Here is a 21814-nt window from a genome sequence, read left to right on the forward strand (position 1 = left end):
CGGTTAGCTTAGAGGCCTATCTCTCTGCTTGGTTCCAAGAGCTCTCTCCAAATGTCTTTAAATCGAAAGGTCTGGTCCTTCAGCCTCTGCCTCTGCTTTCTTCAGCCTCCAGCCAGCTCCAATCTTCATGTCATTCCGGTGAAATCTCGACTTGTAGCTTCTTCACTCTCTAGAACTCTCCGACTGGCCCATTGGCCTATTTATGCTCCTTCCAGAGAGAGGGATTATGGGTAGTTCTACTTAGTACCTTGTTTCAGGTTCTGCCCAAAACAACTTCTTGTAAGATTAGATCAACTCTAATTACTTAGCAGTTAGTAAGGATTCCAACAAATAGGTTTCTTGGGGGGGCTTCTGCAGGCAGTATTAGTTTCAATTCAGTGTAATCACCCCAAATGCAGCCAGGAGTTATATCCTTTATTGTCTCTTTCCAAGTTTTGTCTCCTTTCCTATGGGCCCAGTTAGCTTTCTTAGAGGCCTATTTCTCTACTTGATTCTGAGAGCTCCTGCTACTAATCCTTTGCCTCTGCCAGCTTCAGCCTCCAGCCAGCAAGGTGGAAGATGGAATGAATCTGTCTCCTCCTCTGAGAGCTTCTAGTGGGCTTGTGTGTTTGGCCCTGAGAGCTTCTTGTTTATATGCTGTACACTGAGTACACACCAATTATTATATCACTAGGAAACAATTATTTGTTGTAGGATTAAATCAATGCAAATTAGATTTAACCACTGTCTCTTCAATTCCACTTATTTAGCACCTTGTAAGAATCCTAACATCCACCAACAACACATCAGTATCCCAGTTTTCCCACATCATCTACCACATTTAGCAGTATCTTTTCTTGTCATTTTAGCCAATCTTACAGGTGTCAAGTGTTACGTCAGAGTTGTTTTAATTTGCATTTCTCTAATTAATAGTAATTTAGAGTATCTTTTTCATATAACTATACATGGCTTTTATTTTGTCATTTGAAAATTGTCTGCTCATATCTTTTGATCATTTACCAATTGGGGAATAACTTGTATTCTTATAAATTTGACAAAATTATTTATATATTTTAGAAAGGAAAACTTAATCAGAAATATTGGCTGTAAAGTTTTTTTTTTTTTTCCCAGCTTTGTACTTCCCTTTTAATCTTGTTTCTTGGTTTTATTTGTGCAAACCCTTTTTAATTTAATGTAGTAAAAGTTGTCCATTTTGCCTTTCTTAATGTTCTCTAGCTTTTCTTTGGTCATAAATTCCTCCCCTTTCTGAAGATCTGATAGGTAAATTCTTTTTTGTTCTCTTAATTTGTTTATGGTATCATCCTTTGTGTGCAAACCATTTTCAGCTTATTTTGCTATGGGGTGTGAGATGTAAGCCTGTGTCAATTTTCCAATTTTCCCAGCAATTTTTGTCAAATAATGAGTTTTAATTTTAGAAGTTCGAGTTTGGTGGTTTATCAAATACAAGATTGCCACAGGTCTTGCTTATTGTGTTGTGTGTATCTAATTTATTACACTGATCTACCAATCTATTCCTTATCCAGTACCAAATGGTTTTGATAACTGTTACATTGTAATATCGTTTTAGGTTTGGTACTAATAAGCTGTTATTCTTTGAATTTTTTTTATTAATTACCTTTGTTATAATTTTTTCTAGCTCTATAAAATAATCTTTTGGCAGTTTGATTGGTATGGCACTGAACGAATAGACCAATTTAAGCAGAATTTTAATTTTTATTATATTAGCTTGGCCTAGCCATGAACAATTGATGATTTTCCAATTGATTTTATTTGTATGAGGAATGTTTTGGAATTGTGTTCATATAGCTTTTGGGTTTGTCTTGGCAAGTAGATCCCCCAACTAGTTTATTTTGTCTACAGTCATTTTATTTTATTTTATTATAGCTTTTTATTTACAAGTTATATGCATGGGTAATTTTACAGCATTGATAACTGCAAAACCTTTTGTTCCAATTTTCCCCTCCTTCCCCCCATCCCCTCCCCCAGATGGCAGGTTGACCAATGCATGTTAAATATGTTAAAGTATAAATTAAATACAATATTAGTATACATGTCCAAACAGTTATTTTGCTGCTCAAAAAGAATCACACTTTGAAATAGTGTACCATTAGCCTTTGAAGGAAATCAAAAATGCTGGTGGATAAAGGTAGAGGGATTGGGAATTCTGTATAGTGGTTTATAGTCATCTTCCAGAGTTCTTTCACTGGGTATAGCTGGTTCAATTCATTACTGCTCTATTGGAGCTGATTTGGTTCATCTCATTGTTGAAGAGGGCCAGGTCCATCAGAATTGATCATCATATAGTATTGTTGTTGAAGTGTATAATGATCTCCTGGTTCTGCTCATTTCATCAGCATCAGTTCATGTAAGTCTCTCCAGGCCTTTATGAAATCATCCTGTTGGTCATTTCTTTTCTTTTTTTTTTAATATCTTTTTATTGATAGAATGCATGCCAGGGTAATTTTTTACAGCATTATCCCTTGCATTCATTTTTGTTCCGATTTTTCTCCTTCCTCCCTCCACCCCTTCCCCCAGATGGCAAGCAGTCCTTTACATGTTGAATGGGTTACAGTATATCCTAGATACAATATATTTGTGCAGAACCGAACAGTTTTCTTGTTGCACAGGGAGAATTGGATTCAGAAGGTATAAATAACCGGGAAGAAAAACAAAAATGCAAGCAGTTTATATTCATTTCCCAGTGTTCTTTCTCTGGGTGTAGCTGCTTCTGTCCATCTTTGATCAATTAAGGCTCTCTTTATCGAAGAGATCCACTTCCATCAGAATACATCCTCAAACAGTATCATTGTTGAGGTATATAATAATCTCCTGGTCCTGCTCATTTCACTCAGCATCAGTTCATGTAAGTCTCACCAGTTCTCTCTGTATTCATCCTGCTGGTCATTCCTTACAGAACAATAATATTCCATAACATTCATATACCACAATTTACTCAACCATTCTCCAATTGATGGGCATCCTTTCATTTTCCAGCTTCTAGCCACTACAAACAGGGCTGGCACAAACATTTTAGCACATACGGGTCCCTTTCCTTTCTTTAGTATCTCTTTGGGGTATGAGCCCAGTAGAAACACTGCTGGATCAAAGGGTATGCACAGTTTGATAACTTTTTGAGCATAGTTCCAAATTGCTCTCCAGAATGGCTGGATGTGTTCATAATTCCACCCTGTTGGTCATTTCTTACAGAACAATAATATTCCATAATATTCATATACCACAATTTATTCAGCCATTCTCCAATTGATGGGATCCACTCAGTTCCCAGTGTCTGGCCAGTACAAAGAGGGCTGCCACAAACATTCTTGCACATACAGGTCCCTTTCCCTTCTTTAAGATCTCTTTGGGATATAAGCCCAGTAGTAACACTGCTGGATCAAAGGGTATATGCACAGTTTGAAAACTTTTTGAGCATAGTTGCAAATTACTCTCCCGAATGGCTGGATTCTACAGTCATTTTAAATGGAATTTCTCTTTCTGTCTCTTGCTGATGGGCTTTGTCAGTAATATTTAGAAATAATGATGATTTGTATGGATTTATTTTATATCCTACAACTCTGTTAAAGCTTCAAATTCCCATAGATTTTTTGATTATTTTCTAGGATTCTGTAAGTGTATCATCATATCATCTACAAAGAGTGATAGTTTTATTTCCTCATTGCCTATTTTAATTCCTGTAATTTGTTTTTCTTTTATTATTGCCAAAATTTCTGGTACAGTGTTGAGAAATAGTGGTGATAATGGGCATCCTTGTTTCACCCTTGGTATTATTGGGAATGTGTCTGGTTTCTCTCCATTACAAATAATGCTGTAGCTTTAGACAGATAATTGCTTATTATTTCTTTTATCCTTATGTTCTCTATTGCTTTTAATAGGAATGTTTAATAGAGTTGTATTTTGTCAAAAGCTTTTTCTACAACTATTGAGATTATCATGTGATTTTTGTTGGTTTTGTTATTGATATGGTCAGTTATGGTAATAGTTTTTCTGATGTTGGTTCAATATCTCTTTAATAAGATCTATTTTTAATTTTGCTTATCTGAGAGCAGAATTGCTACCTCTGCCTTTTTTTTACTTCAATTGAAGCATAATAATTTCTGTTCCATGCTTTTTACTTTTACTTTGTATATGTCTTTGTGTCAAGTGTTTTTCTTGTAATCAACATACCTTAGGGTTCTATTTTTTAAATCTATTCTGCTATTTGCTTTTATTGTATGGGAGAGTTCATCCCATTCACATTAACAGTTAAGATTATCAGTTTTGTTTTCTGCATCCTATTTTCTTCCCTGTATATAATTTTGTTATCTCTTTCTACTCTGTTCTTAGTCATGTTTTTTTTAATCCACTCCACCCACTTCCTTATCTCCTATCACCCCTCCCCTGTTTTCTTACTGGTATTTTTTTAAAACCTACTTCACTTACTACTTTATCTTCTATTAACCATTCCTCCCTTCTCTGACCTTTTCCCCTAATGTTTCTGTCCTGCCTTCTATCCTGTCCCTCCCTTTTCTTTTCTGCTTTATCTTCCTACTTCTTTATAAGCTTAGATAAATTTCTGTACCCAATTGAATGTTAGTTATTTCCTCTTAACCCAAAATTGATGAGATCAAGCTTCAAACAATGCTCCTCTCCCTCCTTTTCCCCCCTCAATTTTAATAGGTTTTTTTTGCATCTCTTCATGTGAAATAATTGTCCCATTATTACTTCCCTTTCCTCTTTTTTTCCAGTATAGACCTTTTCCCATCCATTAATGTCTTTTTCTTTGATGTCATCACATCAGAGTCCATTTACAAACACATTGTCAGTTCATGTTGTGGTCCTTCTTTGTCTGACTCAGTGACAGATACAGTTTGCAAGAGTTACAGATTGTTTTCCTATCTAGAAATGTAAACAATTCAATGTTTTATATATATATATATATATATATATATATATATATATATCCTTTTTACCTTTCTATGGTTCTCTTGAGTCCTATCTTTGTAGATTAAGTTTCTTGTTTAGTTCTGTTTTTTTTTTTTTTTAGTAGAAATGGTTCAATCTCTTACTTCATTGAAGCTCTCTCTCCTCCCCTGAAAGATGATGCTGAGTTTCACTAAGTAGTTAATTCTTAGTTGTAACCCTAGGTCCTTTGACTTCTAGAATATTATAGCTTGCATTATTTTTTTTTTTTTTTTGAGATTATAGTTTTGAAGTTTTGCAACAATGTTCCTTGGGGTTTTCCTAGTAGCATCTCTTTCCAGAGGTGAAAGATAGATTCTTTCAGTGAGTATTTCCCCCTCTATTTCTAGAATATTTAGATAGTTTTACGTAATGACCTCATGTAGAAAACTATCCAAGCTCTTTTTCTTGATCATAACCTTCAGGTAGGCTGATAATTTTTACATTGTCTCTTCTGGATCTATTTTCCAGTTTGGTTGTTTTGCCAATGAGATATTTCAGGTTTTTTTTCCCCATTTTTTTCATTATTTAAATGTGTCTGGTTTCTCTCCATTACAAATAATGCTGTAGCTTTAGACAGATAATTGCTTATTATTTCTTTTATCCTTATGTTCTCTATTGCTTTTAATAGGAATGTTTAATAGAGTTGTATTTTGTCAAAAGCTTTTTCTACAACTATTGAGATTATCATGTGATTTTTGTTGGTTTTGTTATTGATATGGTCAGTTATGGTAATAGTTTTTCTGATGTTGGTTCAATATCTCTTTAATAAGATCTATTTTTAATTTTGCTTATCTGAGAGCAGAATTGCTACCTCTGCCTTTTTTTTACTTCAATTGAAGCATAATAATTTCTGTTCCATGCTTTTTACTTTTACTTTGTATATGTCTTTGTGTCAAGTGTTTTTCTTGTAATCAACATACCTTAGGGTTCTATTTTTTAAATCTATTCTGCTATTTGCTTTTATTGTATGGGAGAGTTCATCCCATTCACATTAACAGTTAAGATTATCAGTTTTGTTTTCTGCATCCTATTTTCTTCCCTGTATATAATTTTGTTATCTCTTTCTACTCTGTTCTTAGTCATGTTTTTTTTAATCCACTCCACCCACTTCCTTATCTCCTATCACCCCTCCCCTGTTTTCTTACTGGTATTTTTTTTAAACCTACTTCACTTACTACTTTATCTTCTATTAACCATTCCTCCCTTCTCTGACCTTTTCCCTAATGTTTCTGTCCTGCCTTCTATCCTGTCCCTCCCTTTTCTTTTCTGCTTTATCTTCCTACTTCTTTATAAGCTTAGATAAATTTCTGTACCCAATTGAATGTTAGTTATTTCCTCTTAACCCAAAATTGACGAGATCAAGCTTCAAACAATGCTCCTCTCCCTCCTTTTCCCCCCTCAATTTTAATAGGTTTTTTTTTGCATCTCTTCGTGTGAAATAATTGTCCCATTATTACTTCCCTTTCCTCTTTTTTTCCAGTATAGACCTTTTCCCATCCATTAATGTCTTTTTCTTTGATGTCATCACATCAGAGTCCATTTACAAACACATTGTCAGTTCATGTTGTGGTCCTTCTTTGTCTGACTCAGTGACAGATACAGTTTGCAAGAGTTACAGATTGTTTTCCTATCTAGAAATGTAAACAATTCAATGTTTAATATATATATATATATATATATATATATATATATCCTTTTTACCTTTCTATGGTTCTCTTGAGTCCTATCTTTGTAGATTAAGTTTCTTGTTTAGTTCTGTTTTTTTTTTTTTAGTAGAAATGGTTCAATCTCTTACTTCATTGAAGCTCTCTCTCCTCCCCTGAAAGATGATGCTGAGTTTCACTAAGTAGTTAATTCTTAGTTGTAACCCTAGGTCCTTTGACTTCTAGAATATTATAGCTTGCATTATTTTTTTTTTTGAGATTATAGTTTTGAAGTTTTGCAACAATGTTCCTTGGGGTTTTCCTAGTAGCATCTCTTTCCAGAGGTGAAAGATAGATTCTTTCAGTGAGTATTTCCCCCTCTATTTCTAGAATAATTAGATAGTTTTACTTAATGACCTCATGTAGAAAACTATCCAAGCTCTTTTTCTTGATCATAACCTTCAGGTAGGCTGATAATTTTTACATTGTCTCTTCTGGATCTATTTTCCAGTTTGGTTGTTTTGCCAATGAGATATTTCAGTTTTTTTTTCCCCATTTTTTTCATTGTTTAAATTTGTTTGATTGATTCTTGCTGTCTCATAAAGTCATTAGCTTCCATTTGCCCTTCTCTAGTTTTTTTCAATGATTATGTTTTACCAACCTAGAACTGGAAACTTCTTTCTGGTTTTTTTTTTTTTTTATCTCATCATTTGCTTGATCATAAATTTTATATTTGCAGGTTAGAAATCTCCTTCTAATATATAATAAAACCCTTATTTTAACCAAAAATCTGCTATCTTTTTTAGACACCAATACCTTTGGCAAGTATAATTTTACATATGTATGTAGGCTCTCATGCTTATGCTTTGTTTTTTCCACAGATAGCCTTTTGATTGACTACCAGTTTACCTTCAGTTTGTTACAGGAAGATGATCGCCATCATACAGCCATAAACTTCATAGCAAATCCAGAACAAGTAAGAAAGCAACATTCATCTTCTATAACATAATAATACTAGAAGCAAGGGATTCAAATTTTTTGTTATATTTCATTGTGATTTCACCTCTGCCAATAGTTATCACTCTGTAGCGTTTTATGGTAGACTCCAACTCTATGTTCCCTTTTGTTTACTAAAATATAGATGTAAAAAGGAAATTAACTTGGGAATAAGATTCAGGCTTTTCTGTGAGATCTTGTGAATTTTTCCAAGATGTTTTGTAATTTTAAAATGTTTATATCTGTCGTTTTCACACTTAATAATACAAATATTCATCTTATCATGATTCTCTTAAACTAGGTATAGTCTAATAAATTGGACACAATATAAAGTATATTGAAAATATTTTCTCTTTCCTAAAAGATGAATTTTTTTTGTCCTTTTGTAATTGTAGCAGTTTTTTCATAATTACCTGAATCATGGATATCATAATTTATTGTTTATTGTTAATTGTTATATTAATGTATAATTTATTTTAAGTATATAACTTGAATTTTATATATTTTACAACCAGATTAAAAATATGCTCAGGCAAAGTCATTTAAGGTGGTACAAAATAATGCTTTTCTATCCATTTTATCAATAATTACCCAAAATGAAAACATTGAAAAATATTCATATTTTCTATGATATGTGCATATATGTATATATCTCTATATGCATATTTATGAATACATGCATATATTTTTTGTTCTTTTGGTTATTAAAAACTGTTTACATTTACAAAACATATTTTGAATATTTATAAAACTAAATTATACCAATGAGACTTGAGACTTTTGGAAACCATAAATATTTTATAACTTCTTAAACTTTGGTTTAAAAAACAAATTTTTATGAGAATTACCAAAGAGAAATTTTTTTTTCTTTCCTTTGCTGGCATATTTCGAGTGTATCCTTAGATAAAGAGGCTAATGAAGTCAGAGAAATAAGGAGAAAAGGAAAATAATCAAATTGAATAATTTGATCGGATCACTAATTCTATGACTTACCTATTTCTTTTCCCTTCATTCTTCTATCCTAGTAAGGAGCAGGTGTTATTACTGAGAAGACTCTTTAACACTTGTTTTTAAAAAGTTACTCACTCTTATTAGAAACTACATTTTTTGTTTTGTTTTTGTCCAGAAATAATAGTTTATCCAAGCTATACTATTATGTACATTGGCCAGCTTGTTCAATGTGATTTTGCTTAATAGGTCTTTTTTTTTCTTTTTTACTATTTTTTTGAGGGAAAGTCTAATGTATAGAGAAAAAAGACTGTAAAATATAAATATAATTAACCAACAAAAGATGCCAATTTAAAAATAAATGATTAAAAATAGTCTGACTAAAAAAACATGTTTTAAAATGTGTCAGATTAAGTCTCATGTCTTTTCATGGTAATAATAATGATGATAATAGATAACATTTATGTTGCACTTAATGATATATCAGGAACTGTGGTAAGTATTTATTATTATAATAGCATTTGATTCTCACAACAACCTTGTGAGATAAGTGCTGTTATTAATTCCATTTTACAGATGAATAAACTTAGGTAAACAAATACTAAATGACTTAAAGTCACAGTCAATAAATGTGTATGATCAGATTTGAACTTGTCTTTTTCAATCCAGACCTGTCTCTGTAACTTACTACTATAATTAATTAGGATATAATAATATTTGTAATTTTGTTCTTTGAAAGAAAAATAATCATTAAAATACTAAATAGTAACTTAAACTATATATGTGACCAAATAAAGCAAAGTTACATAGGTAAATTATGCTTCTAACTTATTTAATCATTACTTTTAAAATTCTTGATTAGTTAATATCTAAGATAACCTATAAGTATTTCAGTATTTGTAATTTTTTCAAGGAGGCTACTTTTTTTTTTAAATCAATATAGATCTTGTTCAGTTGTTTCAGTTATGTCTGACTGTGACTACATCTATCATTTTCATGACAATGACATTTGAGTGGTTTGCCATTTCCTTCTCTGGTTCATTTTACAGAGGAGGAAACTGAGACAAACAGAATCAAGTAACTCATCTGATTAGTATCACACAGCTACGAATTTTCTGTGGTCCAATTTGAATCCTCATTCCAGGAAGGACATTCTATTCACTGTACCAACTACCTCAGTGGTTCTCAAACTTTTGTTTTCAGTATCTTTATCCTATTAAAAATTATTGAGGATGTTTCCAAATTGTTTTTATCTGGATTATATTTATAAACATTACCATATTGGAAATAAAAACAATTTTTGAATTTGTAGACCCTCTAAAAGTGTTTCAGAGATCCTCAGAATTCTCTAGACCATACTTTGAGAACCACTGACTAGCTCCTCAATATAGATCATATTTATCATTTTATCATATATATTAAAATCATAAATTTTTAATAACTTAGGTTGAAGACAATTTCAAGAATTTCTCTGATCAAATATGTTCAACATCATGCAGTTAACCTGATCATGAGCTTCTCTGAATTAGGCATTTGTCTATTATATGCTCTTAGTTTGTGCCCTAATTTAGACCTTTGCTTGTTGAAAGCTTGGGAAGGAACTGCTAGAATCTGGGAAGCACTAGTATAGCTATTAGAAGCCTAAGGTCACTTTCATACCACAATGAAATATAAAGTTAGGACACTTAGTGAAAGACCAATAGAGTATTTTTAAAAACACATGCAAACATATATACACATTATTATGTGTTGTATTAGTAAAATTGAAAATTAAATTGCCCTAAACCAATATAAGTCTGTGTTGGTCCACTAAAATGAAGAAAATCTTGCCAAAGCATTAGCAAAAAATAAGACTATTTCTAGCCACAGTCCACTGCTGAATTTCAGTTGTTTAGCCCTGTGATTTACTTTAAGAAGACAAACTCTAGAAAAAAATCAAATAGTCAATATTAAAATATTAAGTATTTTTTCCTTAAGCATTTTAGTATCAGTATGTAAGCCTATTGCTTTCAAATTATATTTTCTGAAGATTTGGGGAAAATATAAACTTTTATGTTTTCATCATTGCAAATTGAAAATAAAAACCAGTAGTAAATAGAAAATAGATATCGCTCATAACCAGAATCATAGAATCACAGAATTTTCAGAATTCCAAGGGATTTGGTAGCCATGTATCATCAATATTTTAAAAAAATTCACGTTGTAACAAGTAGTCATTGATCCAGGAGCATAATATTTTTGGGGGGCCAGAAGTTGGACAAATTAAGATGAACAGGATTAAAATTAAGTGAGGAAAAAAAGCTAATAACTGAAAATGATAATTTTTTTCTTTTTTTTTAGTATTTGATAGTATTTTATTTTTTTCAAAATGCACATAAAAATATTTTTCAACAATTTTTTTAAAATTAGTTTTGAATTCCAAATTTTTCCTCCTATTCTCTCTCCCATTTCCCCTTCCTAAGACAGCAAGCAAATTGATATATGTCACACATGTGCATACTCCCTATCTTTCTTTTTTTTTTAAATAGCTTTTTATTGACAGATTATATGTATGGATGATTTTTCAACACTGACCCTTGCAAACACTTCTGTTCCAACTTTTCCCTTCCTTCCCTCTACCCCCTTCCTTAGATGGCAGCCAATTCATATATGTTAAACATGTTAAAGTATATCTTAAATACAATATATGTGTACATATTTATACAATTCTCTTGTTGCAAAAGAAAAATCAGATTTAGAAAATCTGGGAAGAAAAACAAAAATGCAAGCAGTCCATACTCATTTCCCAGTGTTCTTTCGCTGGGTGTAGTTGGTTCTGTTCATCATTGATCAATTGGAACTGAATTGGATCCTCTTATTGCTGAAGATTGCCACTTCCATCAGCATTGATCCTATTGTAATATTATTGTTGAAGTGAATAATGATCTCCTGGTTCTGCTCATTTCACTTAGCATCAGTTCATGTAAGTCTCTCCAAACCTCTCTGTATTCATCCTGCTAGTCATTTCTTACAGAACAATAGTATTCCATAACATTGATATACCACAATTTACTTAGCCATTCTCTAATTGATGGGCATCCATTTAATTTCCAGTTTCTAGCCACTACAAAAAGGGCTGCCACAAACATTTTTGCACATACATGTCCCTTTCCTTTCTTTAATATCTCTTTGGGATATAAGCCCAGTAGTAACACTGCTAGATTAAAGGGTATGCACAGTTTGATAACTTTTTGAGCATAGTTCCAAATTGCTCTCCAGAATGGTTGGATCCATTCGCAATTCCACCAACAATGTATCAGTGTCCCAGTTTTTCCACATCTCTTCCAACATTTGTCATTACTGAAAATGATAATTAATAATAAAGTATATAAAGAAAGCTATCTTAAGGATAAAAAGGACATAAAATCAATTGCCTTTGTCACTGCTGGAGAAATTATTAAAGAAAAAATTTTTGAAGCAATTTTAAGTTGTAAATATAACAAAATAATTTACTTCTGTTTTTGGTATACTAATATTTAAATAGATTTTTTTTTAAAGAAAAAGTCTTTCTTCTGGGTTGAAATCCAACATTTATTCTCTAGTGAAGGACACTTATGATTGAAGGCTTATTTGAGTAATGTATTGGGGAAAGCATAGTATTTAGAATGCTGTGTTATTTAATTCTGATCTTTTATGTTTAATTTTCTTTTTGTTGTCAGTCAAACAAAAATTTGGATATTTCCATTAATGCATCAAACAACTTTAATCTCAACATTACGTGGTCCATTAGTTCAACAGGTAAGAACATTTTTATGATATATCTCTTTTCTATGTATTGTCAAAAGCACTACTTATAGAAGTTATTCTATATGATGGTCTTTCTAAAAATTCAATAACAAATATAAAATATTATTTGCCATTATCATTGTTTTTATTGTTTTAGTTAAATATGAATAATAATTAGTAATATGAATAAAGCTTCATTAACATGTTAACTTTCTCCCTTATTCAATTAAAATTACTTGGATAGCAAAAACCTGTATCCTATTTAAAAATTTTAAATGGTACTGTTATGAAAAGCTGTGATTTTAATTAAGATAAATTACTCCCTTAATGACTAGAGAGACTGAGATTTAAATTCTTTGTTTCAGTATTGAAGCTAAAATTTAATTATTAACCTTAATATTGATATTATACAATGAAATTCTTCTGTGTGTGGTGATAACACTGGCTTATCTGTTATTTTCAACCTATAAAATCCCTCCCCCTTTCAACTTTAGTGTTCAGAGAATAAAAGCTTTATTTAATAAGTCTTTTAAAAAAAAAAAAAGCTTCCATGAATTGGATTTATTGCTATTTGAAAAGTACACTCAAGGAGAAGTACAAATGCTCATGTTGAGTTACCCTACTACTACCATCATTCCTGGGAATCAGGGTTGGGGTAGAGTATATTCCCTTTTCATTTTCTTTTACCTTTAAGAATAAAATGGACTGCTTCATTTTAGTTTACCAAGTCACAAATATATGGTGGAATTAGTCTGAAATCTATCAGTTTTTCGCTTGAAGAAATATTGAAGTTTAGATAGCTTTCATTCTCATAAATAGTTAAAAATGGAAAGGCTTGATCTCAAAACCTTGAAGACCTGGATTCAAGTCCTGCTTCTGACAACATTCTGACTGCATGACCCTGGCAAGAAATTTCTGTATCTTCCTCAGTAGTCTGATCAATTTTCTAAAACTATGAATTTAAAGTATATATATGTATATGTGTATGTATGTAAAAATTATATATATATGTATATGTGTATGTATGTAAAAATTATATATGTATATGTGTATGTATGTAAAATTATATATGTATATGTGTATGTATGTAAAATTATATATGTATATATAATTTTTACATACATACACACACATATATATATATATATATATATATATATATATATATATATATATATATATATATATATATACTTTAAATTCATAGTTTTAGAAAATTGATTAGACTACTGAGGAAGATACAGAAATTTCTTGCCAGGGTCATGTATATAACATGCATATAAACAATAAAATATAGCTCTAGCTCCTCTCCTTATAAAATCTTAAAAATCAGTAGTGTTTCCTAGTTTCCAAGAGTGTTTTTTACCATTGTCCCTGTGTTTTTAGCTCTATACACATAAGGAGTGTATGTATGTGTATGTGTATATATATATATATATATATATATATATATATATATATATACACATACATACACACACATATATATGATGTATATTATGTGTATATAGATATAGATATAAACAGTGTTATAAAGAACTTGAGGGTTTTGCACAATATCAAAACATCCAAGCAAAAGTAAAAACAAAAGTAATCAAACATTTAATTATTGTTAAGTCTAGTGCTATATACCCAAATTATAGCTAAACTTCAACAATGTAGAATTCATCAATTGAGAATCCATGGTCACTGGCTTTGAATTTTGCTGACATTTTTTTTACTTAGTCATGTGAAAGATATTATCAAAGTGAATGCTTAACATTTAAAGACAGTTTATATTCAGTTATTCTAGAAATACCAGTAACTGTGCAACAATATGCTAATTAGATGTCAATTTTACACTGAAGCAGGATCAACTTGGCATCACTTTGTTCAGTTAAATTCTTGAAGTTGTTATTGAAATCCTACTACATACTTTAGGAAGTAAGCATTTAGTTCTACTTTTAAAGCATGGACATTTTCTTTTGCTTCCCAATTATTCCTAAATTAGTAAGGGACTTTCTTTTTGTAATTTAGAAATGCCAAACCATTGGATTATTCTTCCTCTTTTTAAGTAAATATATCAGAGCATTTTCTGATGGACTCAAATGAATATTTTCAAAGTTTTATTTGTTACATCTACTTGGAATAAATTGAGTATTTAGGATATAATGGATCATGATAGAGTGGATCAAGAGTTAGCCTGAGTACTAACTATACACATAAATATGTTAAATTATGTAGGTATTTTCTATAATGACTGAGTATGGAATCATATTTCTTGATTTTAACATGCCTGTGTTGCTTAATTTGGGTTCTAAAAAAATGTTATTTGCATTTCAGCTGGAACAATATCGGGAGAAGAAATTCTGCTAATTCACAGAGTCAAAATAAAGGAATTCAGAGATAGTTTTTCCTGTGAAAAATTTAATTTCAGAGGCAATCCTAACATTACATTCTATGTCTATGTCAGCAACTTTTCTTGGCCAATTAAAATACAGGTAAGTGCAAATTATATTTAATCTGTTTGACTTAATTTAGCATTACTGAAGTCAACTAATATTTTAGCCAAATTATATACATATGCACATCAATTTCACTTAATAAAATAATTAACTATGAGAGCTGAACATCTTTAGCTTGAAGTATATTGTATGTATACAAGATAGGCTTGGACTAGAGCCTGAATCAGTCTTTTAAAGATTTTAAGAGTTATCATGTGGAAGAAAGAGGTATTAGACTTGGTATGCTTGGTCCTTAAAAGCATCAAGTTAATTAAAAGTATGATGGAAGAGAACATTCTGACTTAACCATGCTGTTGCTTAGCCTCTTTAGACTTCAGTTTCCTCATTTGTACATGTCATATCTCACTAGACTATGAGCTTCTTATGGCCTGGAAACATTTTTTAAAATAAATATTCCATGGTATCTGCTAGTATACTTTGTAAAAAGTAGGTGCTTAATAAATGTTTAGAAATTTGAATAATTTTATTATTTTTAATTTCTTGGGGAGATGAGAAGTTAAATACATAAATGCTATGTTAAATATTTATAGAGGTTATTGTGAAATGGATTAAAACACAATATCACTTGAAATTAAATTTTATGAGATAGTAATTACTATTTTAAAAGATTATGGCTTTGAAACTTACTTTTTCCCTTATAAAGCAAAAAAAAAGTTTCTGTCGGGTGAATAATAAAATCATAACCATTTTATTTATATTATTTATGTGATTTTTTTGGAGGAATAAAATTTGATAGAAATATTAATTGATAAAAGAAACTTTTTAGTACTTTAAAAGGAGGGTATAGCTTCTAAAAGAAGGCTTTTGAATATTTAGCAAGAAGAAAATTATGTGTATGAAACTCTTTAAAAATTAATAAAGCATTTAAATTATATATGTATTACATGTTTAGTGATCGAAATTGGATACTCAAAAATCAAACATTTTTAATAACAGACTGATTAAAACTTTTTTAGCCATCATTTTTCCTATTATTTCATAATTCTGCTATGGAGTGATTGATACATAATCGTAGCCCAGTTCATTTGACATTATTGATATAGCTTGGCTTTTAAGACTAATTGTATTCAACCAAGTTAAATAAGAAAATCATTGTTTCTATGATTAGACCTTTGTAGATAAATTTGAAGTTTAAAGTATTATTATTTTTTTCTGCATTTTTCATCAATAACATGATATATTCTCCTTAATAAAAGTAAAATAGTTTGAATGTGATGGTTTATATGATAGAGAGTTAAAAATTACTTCTGTGTTGCAACTTTCTGCCTAAGTTTAAATGAATAGGGTATGTATGTGTGTTTAATACATTAAAAACAACACCAGACTTAATGTAAAGATGTTTTTAAATCTGCTTTGTTAAAGCAATTTCAAATTTGAAATAATGAGAGTATGGAAAGTAACTGCTGTTGAGAAATATATTAATCCTTATTTTTGATTTCTAACAGAATTTTACAGCATGACACTAAGAACAGTGCTGCTTTATCAAAGCCAAGAAGTATAATAAAATACATTAGTGAGCATAATTTTACAGAAATGATAGATATGTATAACATTGCATTGTTTTTCTTGGAGCTCCTTTAACATACACACACACACACACACACACACACACACACACACATGCAAACATATGCATGTGTGTATGGCAAATTCAAGAATAGGATATTTTTTATTAGGAATTTTCCTCTTGTAATTGGGAAGATTTTAAAAGCAATGCCAGCACATATTTAACCTATATTAGATTGCTTGCAGTCTTCAGGAGAGATGAGGAGGAAGAGAAGAAGAAAAATTTGGAACACAAGGTTTTCAAAGGTGAATGTTGAAAACCATCTTGCATGTATTTGGAAAAATAAAATACTATACAAATTAAAATAAAATGAATGCTATCCATTGGAGAATGAAAAACTTTCTATCCCAAGTTTCACTGGTAGAGTTAGGGGAAATAGTCAGCATTCTCTTGCTACACTAGTTCTGGTTTCAGAGTTTTGTGAAGATATTATCTTCCATGTTAATAGACTAAACCTTGTATGTGAAAAAACTGCTTAATAAAAGTCAAAAAGAACATCTGTCCTCATAATAAAATTTACTTGGTGTAGCATATTTAATTATTTCAACTTTCTTTGTTTTGGAGTTCCTTCTGAATATTTAACATTGCTCAGTGACAAATACTGATTTAAAAACTCTGAGGAGTAGAAGTTATCAGTAAATGCCATGAGGAGTTTCAGCAATCTGTTGTTAATGAGGTACTACAAATCCAATTACTTTATTAAAATGAATTTGAAAATGAAACATAGGAGGTTTTTTGTTGTATCTATTCTTAGGAGCTAGGAAGCCAAAGAATTGTAAAGTTTCAGAGAAGGAAGCGATCCTCAATGTCTTGTAGTATAACTTGTACTAAAAAACTGTCTTGAGTTCTTATCTGAACTTTGCTTAAACAAATGATGGGCAACTCAAAAGCTGCCTGAGACAGTTTATCTCACATTTGGATAAAACTGAAATCTTTATGAAATCATTCTTTATCTCAAACTAAAATTTACTTCCTTGAATCCCTATCTGTTAAGTGTCTTTCAGACACTTATATGAGATATTATTTTATATCTCATAATAATAAAGATGTATTTAGCATTTCTACATTGTTTCCCTATTCACCCTCCAGAAAATGGAATTTTGTATCAGCAAGTAATTTAAATTAAATATTATAATTCCTAACAAGGTAAATTCCTTTAGAAATTAATAACAAAGGATCTTTATACTTAATGTGTGCTTATTTTTTCACCAGCTTCCTTACTCTTATAATAGGAATATAAATAAATGTACCGACTTGTTTGGGGCCCATTTTGATATTTTATGCTGCTGTGATGATTCTGCTAGAATAGTTGTTTATCCTTCATTCTTACAAGAAACAATTATCACTACATTTTCACTAACATCTTGCCCTAGGATGCTGGTTTCAGAAGGCAGTAGTGACTTTGTTGAAACTTTCTTAATATCTCTAATTATCAAATGTATCCTTCTCAGCTGCCTAAAGAAATGAAGAAAAGAGGGAGTGATGAAATAAAATAGCAATGTAGGTACTGATACCTGAAAGAAAAGAAACTCAAACCAAATTGAGTCTACTTCATTCCCTTAGTTCAGGTAACGATCCTTGCCAGAAAAAAAGCCTTTTCCTAATACAAGGATAATCATGTAGCCTTGTAGCTCAGTCTCTAGGATGTGTTTAATGAGAGTAGCAGGAGGATCCAGTAGTGACTTATAGGGAACTCTAGATGGCGGAGAGGAGGCTCACAGCTGCATAAGCTCCACGCTTTCTCTCACTATCCATTTCATTACAAGCCTCTGAATCAATGCTTGACTGAAAAAAAAAACCCACAAATAGTTACCAAGAGAAGCTATCCTTGAGATCCGCCAAGAAAGGTCTGTCTTTACTGGAGGGCTGGGGCGGTTTTAGATCGGGCGCAGGCGGCGGGCAGCGGCAGTGAGGGCACAGGAGCAGACTGGAGAGAGGGTGGAGAGTGATCGTAGCCGTCTCTGCGGGGAGAGCTTCGCTACAGGTTTGGATACTTTCCTCCGGCAGCAAGTCAGCAGCCCAGCAGAGAAGCTAAAAACACCGGGGCTGAAGAATACAACCCCAAACAGCTGGAGTCTCTCAGGACCTGGCCGCCCCCCCCCCCCTTCCCCCCCCTCAGTGACTCAGCACGCTCTGGGATCTCAGAGCGCAGGCGCAGCACAGTCCTGCTAGTGCCTCACTGCTGCCCCTGCAGTCTGTAGAGGAAGCTCGATAACACACCCAGCCCCCCCCCAAAGAAAGACTCCAGTTTTTTCTGTTTTTCTTTGGTAGTTTGTCTCTGATTAATAGACAGAATGAGCAAGAAGCTGAAGAGGACTTTAACCCTTGACAGCTTCTACACAGATAGAGAGCAGACTCTAAATCCTGAGGAGACTAAAAACAGGCAGTCCCCAGGTGATTCCCCAAAGGAGGAGATTGTCTGTTCCTCAGCACAGATGAACCTCATAGAAGTGATTAAAAAGGCTCTCACAAGGGAGCTAGAAGAAAAATGGGGAAAGCAGAGTGAGGCTTGGGAAAAGGAGAGGGAGGCTTGGCAAAAGAGCCTGGAGAAAGTTAAAGAGAGAGTGGATAAAGAAGTAAAATCCTTGAAAAATAGGATTAGTGAACTGGAAACAGAAAACAGCTCTCTAAAAAACAAAATTGGCGAAATGGAAAAAAATTCCACAGAACAAAAGAACTCAATTGGACAATTAGAGAAAGATTTTAAAAAAGTGAGTGAAGAGAATACTTCACTGAAAATCAGAATTGAACAAGTGGAATTGAATGACTCGAGGAGACAAGAAGAATCAGTCAAGCAAATCCAAAAAAATCAAACAATGGAGAAAAATGTGAAATACCTTCTGGGGAAGACAACAGACCTGGAAAACAGATCCAGGAGAGACAATCTGAGAATCATTGGACTCCCAGAAAAACATGATGAAAAAAAGAGCCTGGACACTATTTTCCAGGAAATCATCAAAGAGAACTGCCCAGAAGTCATAGGAACAGAGGAAAAAATAAACATTGAAAGGATTCATCGATCACCCACTGAAAGGGATCCTAAAATCAAAACACCAAGGAATATAGTGGCCAAATGCCAGAACCCTCAGATGAAAGAAAAAATATTGCAAGCGGCTAGAAAAACCCAATTCAAGTATCAAAGAGCCACAATAAGGATCACCTAGGATCTGGCAGCATCCACATTAAAAGATCGAAGGGCCTGGAATATGATATTCCGAAAGGCTAAGGAACTTGGTATGCAACCAAAAATAACTTACCCAGCGAGAATGAGCATCTTTTTCCAGGGAAGAAGATGGACATTCAATGAAGTAAGCGAATTTCATCTATTTCTGATGAAAAAACCAGAACTTAACAAAAAGTTTGATCTACAAATATAGAACTCAAGAGAAATCTAAAAAGGTAAAGATTAATCTTGGGAACTATATTTTGACTATATAGATGTATAAAGAATACATGTATACCTTGTTCTAGAAATTGATGTGGAAAGGACATTGTACCAGAAAAAGGGTAAAGTGGGGGTAGTACATCTCATGAAGAGGCATAGGAAACCTATTATATCTGAGAGAAAGAATGGAGGGGGATGAATATAGTGGGTATCTTACTGCCTTCAGAATTGGCTTTAAGTGAAAAATCTTAAGACATATTCAATCTATGGTGAAACTTCTCCCATCTCATTGAAAAGTGAGAAGGGAAAAGTGGAAAGGGAAGGAATAAGCTAAGCGGAAGGGAATACGGGAACTGGGAGGGAAAGGGGTAAGATAGGGGGAGGAACTCTAAGGCGGGGGGAGGGACACTAAAAAGGGAGGGCTGTGAGAAGCAAGGGGTGCTCACAAGCTTAATACTTGGAAGGGGGGGAAAGGGGAAAGAAGGGAGGAAAGCATAAACCGGGGTTAACAAGATGGCAAGTAATACAGAATTGGTCATTCTAACCATAAACGTGAACGGGGTAAACTCCCCCATAAAGAGGAAGCGGTTAGCAGAATGGATTAAAAGCCAGAATCCTACAATATGTTGTTTACAGGAAACACACCTGAAGTGGGGAGATACATGCAGGTTAAAGGTAAAAGGTTGGAGCAAAATCTACTATGCTTCAGGTGAAGTCAAAAAAGCAGGGGTAGCCATCCTGATCTCAGATCAAGCTAAAGCAAAAATTGACCTAATTAAAAGAGATAAGGAAGGACACTATATCTTGCTAAAGGGTAGCATGGATAATGAAGCACTATCTATATTAAACATATATGCACCAAGTGGGGTAGCATCTAAATTCTTAAAAGAGAAACTAAGAGAGCTGCAAGAAGAAATAGACAGTAAAACTATAATAGTGGGAGATCTTAACCTTGCACTCTCAGAATTAGATAAATCAAACCACAAAATAAATAAGAAAGAAGTCAAAGAGGTAAATAGAATACTAGAAAAGTTAGATATGATAGATCTCTGGAGAAAATGTAATGGAGACAGAAAGGAATACACTTTCTTTTCAGCAGTTCATGGAACCTATACAAAAATTGACCATATATTAGGACTTAAAAACCTCAAACTCAAATGTAGTAAGGCAGAAATAGTAAATGCATCCTTTTCAGACCACGATGCAATGAAAATTACATTCGACTTATAGGGAACTCCCATCAGTGATAGGGGGGGGAAAAAGGCAAAAAAGCAAAAACACAAGAGATATCAAATTAAAATCTTTTAAAAATCAACAGGCTATAAGTATATAAATCAGAAGAGAATATTGTTGGAATCCTTACTAACTGCTAACTAATTAGAGTTGCTCTAATCCTACAAGAAGATTTTGGCCAGAACCTGAAACAAGGTACTAAGTAGAACTAATTAATACAAGGCTTGTGTTCACACCTTTACTCATTGGAGTCCACAAGTATGCTAGCTTCACAAAGTACACTTTCTAACTTCAAGGGAGTCCACACCTCCCTTAAAGCTCTTTGGGCCAGAGAGCACTATGGGAGAAAACCCATAATCCCATTCTCTCAGAAGATTCACATATAAGGCGAGACATCCATTCCAGAATACAGTTTTTTCCTCTTGGCTGGCTGGTGGCAGACGAAGAGTTTACAGAGGAAGAAGCTACGAGTGGAGAGTTCAGTGGACAATCAGATTCATCTTCATCTCACACCACTGTAGTTGGTGCCTGGGCTCCCCAGAAGGATGCAAGAGAGACATTCCATCTCTGTGTTGGTTGGAGGCTGAAGAAAGCATAGGCAGAGGCTGAAGGACAGAACCTTTGGATCTGGAGATATTCGGAGGGCTCTAAGCCTCTAAACCGGCTGTGTTTTGAGAAGAACAAGAACTCCAACATTTGAACTCATAACATTTGGCGCCCAACGTGGGGCTGTTCTTCATTCCCTGTGGCAAAACCGTCCATTCATATATTTTATAAGGCTCAGCTAAGTTAACGCTGGGCACTGAAAAGG

The 21814-nt window shown here is 32.7% G+C and overlaps 1 protein-coding gene across 1 annotated transcript in view; it reads left to right on the top strand.

The window, feature by feature from the left end:
- ATRNL1 (attractin like 1) overlaps nt 1–21814 on the top strand; it is a 1270304-nt gene that overhangs the window by 491836 nt on the left and 756654 nt on the right. Inside the window, exons 22-24 of the mRNA XM_051981495.1 lie at nt 7487–7581; nt 12248–12326; nt 14637–14794. Of these exons, the coding sequence (XP_051837455.1) occupies nt 7487–7581; nt 12248–12326; nt 14637–14794 (332 nt within the window). The remainder of the gene's footprint in view (nt 1–7486; nt 7582–12247; nt 12327–14636; nt 14795–21814) is intronic.

Source organism: Antechinus flavipes, chromosome 2 (assembly GCF_016432865.1).
Source record: "Antechinus flavipes isolate AdamAnt ecotype Samford, QLD, Australia chromosome 2, AdamAnt_v2, whole genome shotgun sequence".
Taxonomy (NCBI): domain Eukaryota; kingdom Metazoa; phylum Chordata; class Mammalia; order Dasyuromorphia; family Dasyuridae; genus Antechinus; species Antechinus flavipes.